Here is a 13,365-nt window from a genome sequence, read left to right on the forward strand (position 1 = left end):
AACAGTTTACATGCCTGAATTGATCTTTACTACGGAACGAACTCCGACTAGTAGCTCATTACACAACACATTAATCAGATGAAGAGGAAAAAGAAAAGCTTCCTTTTATAAAAGCCACACAGAATTTGTTATTCTTACCATGTGATCTGATGTCACCTGCTTCTACAAGACTACGCTAAAAGGAAATTAACCCAAAGCTCCCATCCTCCTTTTGGCTGCTTCCATTCCACCACAGGACAATGCAAAGGCAGGGGGAGGGGGGAAAAGGAGGAATCCAACGAGAAGCCTCTCAAACCCCTTTAAAGATTATCAAACTAAATAGACATATAAGACTTGAATTACCTTTGAGTTAGAAACTCTAGGAACTAAAAAGAAAAGAACAATTATTGATGAACTTTTTTTTTTTCTCTCTCTCTTTCGAAAATGGAAAAATAAATGAAATACACATGGGATTAAAAATACGGTGTGGGAAAGGCAAAGCCATCAAGCCGTCCATTTAAGAAATGCAATAAACACGTGAGACCATATTCCTTCGTAATTCAAAACCCTTAACTTTTGACTGGGTGACCCACCAACCCTCCCAATCGAGATGCATCCAACGCTGAATGGCTCTTTCACAAAGCTGCCTAACTCTACTCTCGGATGAACCCGATCATTATCCCCTCCCCCCCTTCGCCGACCAATCACACCAAGCGTTTCATTCCCCCACTTACAAATTCCTTCATCATATTTTCTTTCCCCATTCTATAAATGAGAAATCTCCAATTATAAACCTCTTGAATCTCGTTGTTCTCGCCAATAACTCATCGGAACTCATCGAAAATGCCTGAATCTCCCGCTGCAAATGGAAGCGCTACACTTTTCTCTCCCTTCAGGATGGGGAATTTCGATCTCTCTCACAGGTTTGTTCTGTTTTAGGCCTGATCTTGGTCTAATTTCGAAGGATAAAGAGTAGAGTTCGCAACGGAGTTTGATTTCTTTTGTTAGGGTTAATTTTAATGATTTGTTTTTGTTGCAGGGTGGTTCTGGCGCCGATGACGAGATGTAGAGCTTTGGATGGAATTCCGGGGGCAGCGCTGGGCGAGTATTACTCTCAGAGATCCACCGACGGAGGATTTCTGATCAGCGAAGGAACTTCCATCTCCGCCACTGCTGCTGGGTAATTTTCGAAATTTTGTTTCCTCATAGGGCTATTTGGGTACATTTTTTATTGGAGTAATTATTATTATAACAAAGTGGTGGGGTTCATTGCTTGAGTTAGGGTGTGGAATTCCTGAGGTGGAACGGAAATGTGATCGTGAAGTGTGAAATCGGAGGTTTAGTTGAGATCGGTGGAAATGTGATTTGTGTTAAAGATTGTAGTAATGAAATAAATTTGGTATTACAAATCAAGTCCAAATCGTTAAAATCTAAACATGCGTTATAGATTATAATGCATTATAGGGCTCCAAACAACGGTAAAGTAGCGTTGGGTTGTGTAGTAGGTTTGATATAGAAAAAGATATCATTTTACATGTCATTTAGTGATGTATTATTAAATTATGGAGTTCACATTGTCGAATAGTTTTTTTTTAACAACTAATAAATAAATGTAAGAATGAAAATTATTGGGAAAGTTATTTATTTTTTAGTACGAAAATTATTGTAAAAGATTTTTTTTTGATAGTTACCTAAATATATTTTATTTTTTACTAATTATTGGTTTAGAATATTTTAAGGACAGATTTTTACTTTGAAATTTTGTTAGATTTTTTTATAGAATTTCATGCTTCAACTTAAAATCTTGATTTTCATTTTGGGATCATAGAAATTAGATTAATGAGATTATTTTGAACATTTTTTTATAAGTTTAAAGGTATTTATAAAGCTTTTTATTAGTTCAGGTATTTTTGAAACATAACCATTTGTATTCAAAACTTATTTTTGAACCATTTTTTAAGGTTTAAGGTCATTTTTAAAAGATTAATGGTACTTTTCACATATAATTTAGTCAATTCTTTAAACTAATAATTTTTTCTTTGTATTTGTTTAATGAATCATTATATGAATATTTTTGTCGATATATCTATATTAAAAATAAACTAAAAAACAGTAAAATTTTAAATTATACAAATGATAGATGTTGATAGAAGTTTGTCTATGCATATCATCGATAAAATATGAAATTTTGTTATATTCACAAATATTTCATTAGTTTTATTATTTACAATGATTTTTCATATTTTTTTAATGTGATATAAATAGCATGGAAATTTCATTCAAAATTGTTTGTAAAATAAACTTAGAATATTATTAATTTGTATCTACAAGCTATTTCTTTCCATTTTTAAAAACCATTTTTGGAGCTGTACTTTATATTACAATGTAATCTTATTAGCTAAATTTTGATAATTCATTTTTGATAATTTTTTAGTGTATCATTTTCTTTCCTAAACATTAAAAAGAGAAATTGTTATGAATAATAATTAATTATTATTATTATTATTTTGCTGCAGAATGTAGTTGTGAATTGTCATTTGTGTATAGTTAATATCAGAGCCTTACAGCATTTATTAATGTATACAGTAATAACATAGTCTCTTGAATTTATTGATCTGTATTTACACTTTCATTTCTATATATATATAAACAAAACAAATGATCTGGAAAGGGTACTTGGCAATAAAAACGATTTTTAAAATTCTTTTTTCAGTCTAATAAAATAGATATTTATACAATATACAAAATATAACAATCTATATAGCAAAAATATATTTGTTAGATTTGAAAATACATTTTTAAGTTTGAAAAAAATTAATTATTTTTATTTGAATGAGTTAAGTAAATAATTAATTTAACTATTTATTTGATAGTATTTAGATTTATTTCATGATTACATCCATTTCTCTTACATTTAAATAATTACTTGTAAATTGTATCATTCATTTCTATTTTAATGTTTTTTATTCAATATTTTCTTTTGGTATATATTTATAAGGAGGTATATTAAAAAATAGCAAAATATTAAAATCATTTATAAAATAAAACAAAACTAATCAAATTCTCTATAGTTAATTTACGTTTTCTTTTACTGTATGGTTTGTAAATAGTTTAATTCTTTTTTAGTTTTCTTGTAGATATAAACATATATATTGTTTATCTAGATTTCTAAATTTCAAATATTGAATATCCATGCCTATAAAACAATATGCAACTCAGGAGTTAATTTTTGTGTTATGATGATTCTAAAATCAAACTCACTTCCATGAGATGGCTAACCAAGCATTGGAACAATTTATTTTAAACATCTTTTACAATCCCTTTTGCAAAAATTAACAACTAGAGATTGATCTAGTCGTCAACAAAGACTTCGGAAATGAGTTCAATGTAGCTAAGTGAAATTAGTTGAGATGTACTCACATCCATGGATAATAGTAATATAAAAATCATTTACTACGAAATTATTTTCTTACAAACTGAACTTGCAGATTTCCACATGTTCCTGGAATTTACACTAACGAACAAGTGCAAGCATGGAAACCAGTGGTGGATGCTGTTCATGCCAAAGGCAGCATTATTTTCTGTCAACTCTGGCATGTCGGCCGAGCTTCACACCAAGGTATGAAGTATGATTTGACAGGACACGTTTATATTCAATTGCATATCATTTTTGTACAAGAAAGCTGAAATTTTGAAGTCAATATAAGTTCCATCATTTATTTGTATAACTTGAGTTGGACACGGATACACTAACTAAACTAAAGTCTTTTGTTACTTCTCAGCAATCTTATCAAATCTCCTTTCTGATCTTTTCTAATTTTGATGATTCTGAATGAACGTGTAGTTTATCAACCTGGTGGGATGCCACCAATTTCATCCACAAGCAAGCCCATATCGAAGAGGTGGAGAATCTTGCTTCCAGATGGCTCTTATGGCACATATCCAAGCCCACGGGCACTTGGTACCTACGAGATTGAGGCTGTGGTTGAGCAGTATCGACAGGCTGCATTGAATGCCATTCGAGCAGGTAATTAGATTAATAAACACTACTTTCTCCTCTAACGTATATGCGGATTAATTGCATACCACAACATTCTTTTTTGAATCTCATGATAGGAAATAATAGTGTTTTGGAAATATATGTTATCTACAAGTTCTTGTGTGATAATTATAAGATGTTTTCAAACTTGAAGCCAAAGTTTAAGAAATTAAAAACAAGTTTTTAAAGCCTTGTTTTATTGAAAATTAAACATATTTCTCTTAATTTCTTACAATCATTTTTATCCCTTAGTCAAAATTTTCAAAACAAAAATAACTTTTGAAAAACTACTTTTTCTTTTAGTTTACAATGAATACCAAATTAACCTTAAATTCTATTTTTGTTTTTAGAATTTGGTCATGAATTCAAACCACTTGTGAAGAAATTGTAAGAACAAAACAAATAGCATTTTCATAGACAAAAAATAATAGAAACAAGTAAAACTTTCATAGACAGAAAATAAGAAATCAAATAGTAATCAAATAAAAACTGAGTAATGAATCTTTGGAAGAAAAAAACTGCAAGTTGGAAACCTGCAAATTACCAAGAAAGAAAAAGTCGTGCAATTTAACAATCTTGAGATAAAGTTTGATTATTAATTTGATGTTTATGTTATGAACAATAGGCTTTGATGGGATTGAGATTCATTCAGCCCATGGCTACCTCCTTGACCAATTCTTAAAAGATGGTATAAATGATAGAACCGACGGATTCGGCGGATCTCTCACGAACAGGTCTCGGTTCTTATTGAAGGTAGTTCAAGCAGTGGTTTCTGCCATCGGATCATATCGAGTTGGTGTTAGAATTTCTCCTGCCATCGACCACCTTGACGCAATGGATTCCAATCCTCTCAAGCTTGGACTGCACGTCGTGGATCAACTCAACGAACTCCAACAACAAGTTGGTGGGAAGCTGAGTTATCTCCATGTAACTCAGCCAAGGTACACAGCCTATGGCCAAACCGAGTCGGGCAGGCCAGGAAGTGAAGACGAGGAAGCTGAGTTTATGAGGACATTGAGAAGAGCTTATGAAGGAACATTCATTTGCAGCGGCGGGTTCACTCGGAAACTAGGAGTGGAAGCGATCGAGAATGGAGATGCTGACTTAGTGTCGTATGGTCGGCTTTTCATTGCCAACCCTGACTTGGCTTTGAGATTTAAGCTCAATGCACCATTGAACAAGTATGTTAGGAAGACTTTCTATACACAAGATCCTGTTGTTGGCTACACAGATTACCCATTTCTTGAAAGTGCAAGTGGTAAAAATAGGGCTCTTTCTCGCCTTTGATTGGAATCTTTTGAGTACTACATTATTATTACTTATTGTAACTTTTAAATTTTGTTGGGTAATGCCTAATTGCATATATAGTCATAATAATTTGTATTAGTTTTGCTAATTATGTAAAATAGTACTCTATTTTAATGTCACAAGTGAATGGACATATCATGTACGGAAGTGTGGCTAGCTACATTAATGGATAAAAGATTAATATAAGACGTCGTGTTTGGTCACTTGAAGTTGAAGTTCTTTACATTTGGTGTAAAATAAATTTCAGTGCAAACTTTCAATTCTTCTTAATTATTAAAAAGAATATTTTATGAGTATTTAATGAATCAAAAGAACATATGTATTTTTTTAATGGATGAAACTTAAATGAAAAAAAGAAAAAAAACATTGAAAATTCATTTAGCAGAGAAACTTAAACTTAACTAAGTTCTCACATTGCTAATTTTGGGATTAAAGAATGATTAATATGACTTTCAATCAAAGAATGATGAATTTTATAAACAATGTATAATTGTTTGATTTTGAACTAATTTTTCTTTCCTGACATGAACATATTCTCTGCTGTTGCAGTACTAAACAATGGATAAATAGGTTTCATGTTGACATCAAACATCCCATAGCATTGTGAATCTCCTTCAGGTTTTTTATCTTCGTTGAATATACTTTGTATGAAACCTTCAAGATAAACATTTGGCTTTCTTGGTGTTCCGTTGCCAGAGGAAATATGACTCTTAAATTTGTTGTTGTACTCCTTGGCAATGGCCTGTGTTCCAGATATGTCTCCGCAAGTTGGCCACCCAGTTTCTCCAACTACAATATTCACTTCTCCAACCATTTCTTTTTCGATAGCTGCATAAAATGCATCCACCATTGCATCGAACAAGTTGTAATATTCCAACCCTTCGTCTTGAACTACTGGATTTGTCTCGTTAAATATCGCGTAGTTCAAACTTATACCGCCATTGAACTCATACTTTTGATGGGGGAATACGCTAACCATCAAAGCTGAGCCTTCTTCTGCTAAGAATTTGAGGATGCCTCTCATGCTCTCACGTACGGTTGGATCGAATGTGCCGCTGGATGGCGGGTCTTTAGAGACCAATGCTGCATTGTACCTGTCAACCATACCAGTAAAATTAGCCTCAATGATACAATATGAAATTTGCTTTAATTTCACTAGGAAAGCTTTTGGTATAATTTTGATTCTGGATCTTGAAGAGTTCTCTCATTTAAGGGATGAACTTCTCTTGTTTGGCCATGAATTTGATTTAATTAATACCTCAACCCCCACTTCATAATTTTTGGGTTAGTTGGTGATTTAAGATCCATATTGACTTAACCCTTTTAAATTTATAATGTTAGTTTAAACCATACCCAACCAATGTAGTGAGCTTCACTTGTCCAAGATAGTTTGCATTGAGGAGATCTTGAAGGGACATCATGATTGGCAATATGAAATTGGCATGGCTAGGGATGGCCTTGTCCCCAACAATGATGTAATTGATTCTGAAATCATCAACAAAGGTTTTAACGTAGGTATTAAACCACTCTTCTACAAGACCTTTATTATTGGCCAGATCTGTTAGCATGTTATTTGGTATACCAAAAGAGACATCAATAGCCCCACCACGAAATGCAGTCAAAACATCCACGTCTGGTACATCTAGTCGGACCCGACGAATGTTGTATTGTTCACAGAGTTGCACCACCTTCCATGGTGGAGGCAAGTTGTCGCCAACAAGACCGTAGTAGGCGCCGAGAAGAATATCGTATGCTCCGACGACGGTAGCGGCCATTAATATCGAAGCCATTAAGAACACAATTTGGACAACTTTGGCCATTTTTTTTTCAAAGAATCTCTTGAAGAAAATTTTCAAAGAAACAACACAAGAAGAGGTTTTTAAAATTAATGTTGCACAAAAGGGAAACAAAAATGTCAATCTCTCCATGTTTCTCTCGTTTTAAAAATAGGAATGAACTTTGTTTGTTTAAAAATAGGACCTTTGAAGACCACTCATTTCAATGGTTAAATTCTAACTTGATTTCAAAGTCAAATTCAAAACTACTTTTTAAAAATTATATTTCTTAGCTATCAAAACTTAGTTTGATTTCTAAAGCATGAGTAGAAAGCAAGTAAAAAAAGAACAATAGAAAGTAATGTTTATATGATATATTAGTTTTTGAAAAAAAATGATCAACTTATAATTAACATTGATTTTTTCTTTTGATGGTTTAATTTTAGAAGTGTTTTCAAAATGAAAGCCAAAATTTGAAAACTAGGAGAAGTAGTTTTAAAGCCTTGTCTTCTTTTTTTTTTTTTTTTTTTTGTTGAAAATTGATTAAGAATTCAAATATTTATATAGAAAATATAAAAACCATGAGAAAGAAATTACAAAAAACTAAGAATAATTTTCAAAAACAAAATACAAAACACCGGTCGTAGGGTCAAAGCTACCAAGACTTTCAGTGGCAGAAGGATGAAATTCAGAATGAGATGGCGAACAAAACATGCTTATTTTTAGTGCCATTGAATTATCTTTGAATGATTCATTAAAAAGTAAATCATTGACATTCCTAATATTTCAATCGATATTTTCACGTTTCACTTAGTTCAACATTGATATAATAAGTGAATCAACATTTTCATTATATCAAACAGAAATACACCTAACATAACAAAATAAACCACAAAATGACGTACATAATGCGATTATATAAATAATAAACATATTAATTAGCTTGTTTAATATAAAATACGTTCATTTACTAATTCAAATATTTTTTTTAACTTTTTATCTAGAAATATCTATCGAGATGATACTTTTTTAATACAAAATTAAGACTTCATCATTTATGTCGACAACAACGATATTTTAAACCTCATCGGCCATAAAGTAATAATAACGTTTAACCTAGTAATTTATTGTTCTTATGGAAATTTGGAAGATCTAGTGATTAACAAAGAAACTTCTTTTGTATTTGAATATGTATTGACTATCAATTTTAAATTAAATTCATGTAGATGAAGTCTCGTTGGGTAATAATTGAGTTTTTAAAACAATTATTTCAAAGTTAAGTTAACCATGTTCAAATTTCTTGCTTTGTTTTTCTTCTCACTGATGTTTTTAAAAAGTTTTATATATATATTGTTTTAACTTTTGGTACTTAAGTAAGATATGAACTAAGAAAGTGAGGAAATAAACCTTCCTTTTAAAAAAAACTAAAAACAAAATAGTTACGAGACGAGGCCTCATTTAGTAATTATTTTGTTTTATTCAATTTTTAAACAAAATATAATATATTTGGTTGTTTTTTTTTTCAAAAATGGGTAAAAATATTTTTTACTTTCTTAAAAACACAACTACATCTTAAGTCAATATTTAAAAAGAAAATCATGTATTTTTTTGGGTTAATTTACATAAATAGAATAAACACAAAAAATATTTAGAGTTCATGTCACAAATTAAAATGCATGGAATTTACTATTTTTTAATTTTAGCTTTGTCCTTCCTCATCATCGTCCTTCTTCTCTTCTCTTCTGTCATCTTATGTGATCTTTTTTCTTTTCTTCTTATGTAATATTTTTTTTTTCTTTTTCTCTTCTTCGGTAACTTTTTTTTAAAAATATTTCCATTTTCCATTCGTCCTTTTCATATTCTTTCTTCTGCAATTTTTCTTTTCCTACCCATCGCCTTTTTCTCTTTTTCTGTAATTTTTTTTGTTCTTTTCCTTTCCATCGTTTTTCCTTTCTTCGGTAATTTTAATTTTTCATATTTTTTAAAACTGTTATTTAGTTTAAGATCGTGTGCTAAATATAAAAGATCATGAAAAAAATCGTTGGTATATTGGATTGTCAAATGTGTAAACGATTAGGTACAAAAATAGTCAAATCTAAACGATCGCATACCAAAAAAATCTTGAAAAAAATCGTTGAGATTTGTCTAGCATAATTTAAACGATCAAATATTTTGTGCCAAATGTAAATGATAGTGTGTCAAATCTAAATGATCACATACAAAAAAATCTTTTTTAAAAAAATCGTTTAAATTTGGCTACCAAAATTTAAACAATTAAATTAAATGCGTGTCAATCTAAACGATCACGTTCAAAAAAAAAACCGTCTAGATTTATCTACCAAAATATAAATTATCAAATCTAAATGATCGTATAAAGAAAAATAGTCAAACGATCGTTTCTCAAATATATTACGCACTAAATACCAATTAATCCCGAGGCTTTCTTGAAAATTTTCTTTTTGGATCGGTGGGTTTTTTCCATATGTAAGTATTTTGTCACTTTGTTTTGTCTTTAAAAAGACTCTTATGTTTTTTTTTCTTCAGAATATGAATGACAAAACAAGAAAATTATAAGTAATATTAGTGGTTATGTGGCCTTAATTGTAAAAGAAAAAAAAGTTATAATTGTAAAAGAAATAAATAGATATAATAGTATGTTTTTTTTTTTTTTTTAAATTTTTATAAATGAATAGCTCCATATAATTTTTATAAACACAACTATAATAGTTTTAAAAAATAAAAACATAATGAAGAGTTTGAATCAATTTAGATTATATTGGATTTTTCAATTAAAAAAAGATTGAGTCAATACTTTTTGGATTATTCCAAATATAAATCAATATGTTCAATTTTATATCAATTAAACACACATGGATAAATAGGTGTGAAATCAATATGGAACATGCCATAAAATTGTGATTCCCCTTCTGGCTTTTCATTCTCGTTGAATAAACTTCTGATGAATCCTTCAATATAAATATTTGGCATCATTGGTGTCCCCTTTCCAGAGGTAATATGATTCTTAAAATTCAAATTGTACGTAAGTGCAAGCGATGGGCCTGCACCATAATTCCCCTCGGTCGGCCATCCGGTTTCCCCAATTGCAATGGCAACATCTCCAACATTTGCCTTATCGATTGCAGCATAAAAGGCATCCACCATCTCATCAAAGATGTTGTTATAACTTAAGTCCCCGTCAGTTCGTATCGGGGGGTTTTGTTCTGTTTGGGAAGTGAATGTGGCATAACCCAAACTTATATTATTAGTGTATCCCGTGTAAGCATATGCATCATAGGGATATAAGCTAAGCATCAAAGGCGAGCCTTGTCCCCATAAGAACTTAAGGATTCCTTTCATGTTCTCAAGAACGTTTGGGTCAAAAGCGCCACTAGATGGAGGGCTTTGAACCCCCAAAGCGGTTAAGCCAACCATCGTGGTGATTTTTACTTGTCCGAGGTAACGACTATTGAGGAGATCTTGAAGGGATCTCATGACAGGCAATATGTTGTCGTCCAGTCCCGGTATGACCTTGTCACCAACAACGATGTAGTTGATGGTGAACTCGCCGATGAATGGTACGACGTACTTGACAAACCACTCCTCCACCGCCGTGTGATTGGTCGCCTGGTTTGATATCAACTCGCCCGGTACGCTAAAAGAGACTTCGATACCTGTGCCACGAAACTGTTCGAGAATATCAAAATTTGGTTCATTGAATCGAATGCGACGAATGTTGTATTTTTGGCAGAGTTGCACCACCTTCCATGGTGGTGGGAGGTCGTTACTCTCAGATCCATAAAATGCACCGATAAGAATGTCGTTTCCTCTAACGACAATGGATGATATGGCTGCCATGAATAATAGGGAAATCACATGGGAATTATGCCTTGCCATTTTTTTTCCAAATGTGATGATTTGATTGTTTTGAACTTCCACTATCTATATATAATAGATTACAAAATCTTGTATTGTTTGTAACCTTGTAGGCTAAAAAATTTAGATAAATGTAGTTTAATTTGTTGCACGTATATGACAAAATGCGGCGTGAATTTACATCGAAAAATATTTTGTTTTTTTAAAGCAAATATCAATTTCAACTCAAAGTTTGGATTTATAACAATTTACAAATTGTACTAACGATTTTATCAATTCAAACTCTAAATTTTAGATTTTGTGTTTGGTTCTTGTTATTCTCCATTACAATTAGAGGGTTTAAATTGATACAATTATAAAAGTTAAAGATTTGGATCAAATATGAAAGTTTATGAATTAGTTTGATATAAGTATTAATTTGAGTTTCAAATTGATACAATTATATTTTAAAATTTAAATAGATAAAACTCTAAAGTTCGGGTTTAAATTGATTTTTTATTTATCATTTAACAACATCTTTAACTAATTCCAGCCCTCCCTTTTTCTCTACTATAATAACAACAATAACTATAATTAAACATATGTTTTCAATAAAATAATTGTGGTATTTTTGTGTGAAAATGGGATTGATTTTGACTATATTAGGATTTCTAAAAAAAGAAATTTGTTTGTATTCCAATGGATAATAATAATTTTTATTTATTTAAAACGTTCTATTTTGTTTCTTAGTCACTTATGTCCTTTTATGTATTTAAAAACAATTAATCAATAATACTTCCTTTTTTGGTTGAATATTTTTAAAACTTACCATCAATTATATTCTTTAGCCAGCAATAATTCATGTGTTTGTTAATTTGAATTGAAGTAATTTTTCATAGAGTTGATTGAGTCATAATATAATATATTTTTAAAAATCTAAAAATATATATATTTAAAATGTATTGTTGCCACGTACTTGAGACAACACGAAGCGGGTTGACGTCTTTAAAAAATGGTTAATTTTAAAAATGAAAAACGTAGCTGTAACCAATCTTTTTTTCATTGTGATTAGACACCAAAATAAAGTAAATAATTTAAAATAAAATTAAAAATGATATGTGAGAAAAAAAATATAATTTAGTTCAGGAGTCATTTGTGTACAGGAAAAATGTTTAATATCCTGTAAGGCCACATTTAATGTCTTGAATAAAATTCATTCAGAAAAAAAAGGTTTTTTTTTATATGTTTTATTTTGTTGCTCGTCACTCCAATATTTGAAGTAACGATAAGTGGAATGCATTATATTAATTAGAATGTATTGAGAAAAAATTCTTCACCTTAAGAGAATGATAAATTATTACCATTTCTCAAAATTTATCATATGCTAGTCTTTGAATAAAGATTTTATTTTTAAAACATTAATTAGATTTATTTCTTCTTACTATCAAATCTCGGACTCCAAAGATATTGACTTCTCACCTCAAAAATGTAGAAATAAGTGAGAAATTTATAGATTCCATTGTAGATTTTATTCTTTTAAAAAAAAAGTATTGGAGATCGACCTCACACTCTCAAAAACTGGTCTTTTCACTCCAAGAATTTAAAAATAACAGACTCTCGTATATTTCTAAATATGTTGTTAGAGTTTTTTAAAGGATAAAGCGTGAAGGGAATAGGTTAAAAAGAAGAAACCAAAAAGAAACAAAATAAGAGTAATCAAAACAAGGAAAGAAGGAAGAAAAGGAAAGAAAAAATAAAAGTAACAAAAAAAGAAAAGAATAGAAAAAGAAGTATTTTTTAAAAATAGCAAAATAAATTAAAATATTACAAGCTATAGCAAAATTTTGGATTCTATCACTAATATCTTCTTTCGTTATAGTATATCAATGTCTATCAATAATAAAATTTTGTAAATATTTTGTAAAATTTGCTATTTTTGAATTTTTTTTAAAAAAAATCAGATAATAAGAAAATTTTATCATTTTCATTATTAGTTATTATTATTATAAATAATAATAATAATAGTAATAAATAGTAATTAATAATGATGATAAAAATTTTCTAATCACTTGTTCTTTCTCTTGGGATTAAAAAAAAGTAATGATACTATACACCATTATTGTATTGTTGTGTATACCATAAGGACTTTATTTGCATGAGAATATACAACTTCAATATATCAATAATAATAAAAATAATGTACACGACATTAATAATCAAATGCCATTCTTTTCAAAAAAAAAAAAAAAAAACTTAATTTCTCTTTCAAACAAAACATTAAAATTTATGCAACATAGTCTATCCTATCGATAAACAAATTCCAATCTAGCCTAAACAAATTCCAATCTAGCCTAAGTGTTCTAGTATTAAAATCATTTACATCGAAATTAAAGTTCAATTAAGAAGCAGTTT

At 30.0% G+C, this 13,365-nt stretch overlaps 3 protein-coding genes across 3 annotated transcripts; 1 reads left to right on the forward strand and 2 right to left on the reverse strand.

Moving 5' to 3' along the window:
- The first annotated feature begins 570 nt into the window (after positions 1-570).
- Positions 571-5,535, forward strand: LOC101207593 (12-oxophytodienoate reductase 3). The gene is made up of 5 exons (XM_004143979.3): positions 571-902; positions 1,019-1,159; positions 3,468-3,598; positions 3,824-4,006; positions 4,644-5,535. The coding sequence occupies exons 1-5, from the start codon at positions 823-825 to the stop codon at positions 5,303-5,305; spliced, it is 1,197 nt and encodes a 398-aa protein (XP_004144027.1). The 5' UTR covers positions 571-822; the 3' UTR covers positions 5,306-5,535.
- Positions 5,536-5,666: 131 nt separating this feature from the next.
- On the reverse strand, positions 5,667-7,155 carry LOC101209699 (probable glucan endo-1,3-beta-glucosidase BG4). The gene is made up of 2 exons (XM_004144076.3): positions 6,680-7,155; positions 5,667-6,420 (listed from the first exon to the last, which is right to left on the reverse strand). Exons 1-2 carry the CDS (start codon positions 7,144-7,146, stop codon positions 5,832-5,834), a joined length of 1,056 nt encoding a protein of 351 aa, XP_004144124.2. The 5' UTR covers positions 7,147-7,155; the 3' UTR covers positions 5,667-5,831.
- A 2,802-nt stretch (positions 7,156-9,957) lies between these two features.
- LOC101207507 (glucan endo-1,3-beta-glucosidase) lies at positions 9,958-10,956 on the reverse strand. The gene has a single exon (XM_004144067.3). It carries the CDS (start codon positions 10,954-10,956, stop codon positions 9,958-9,960), a length of 999 nt encoding a protein of 332 aa, XP_004144115.3.
- Between the last annotated feature and the right edge of the window lie 2,409 nt (positions 10,957-13,365).

Source organism: Cucumis sativus, chromosome 1, assembly GCF_000004075.3.
Source record: "Cucumis sativus cultivar 9930 chromosome 1, Cucumber_9930_V3, whole genome shotgun sequence".
Lineage (NCBI taxonomy): Eukaryota > Viridiplantae > Streptophyta > Magnoliopsida > Cucurbitales > Cucurbitaceae > Cucumis > Cucumis sativus.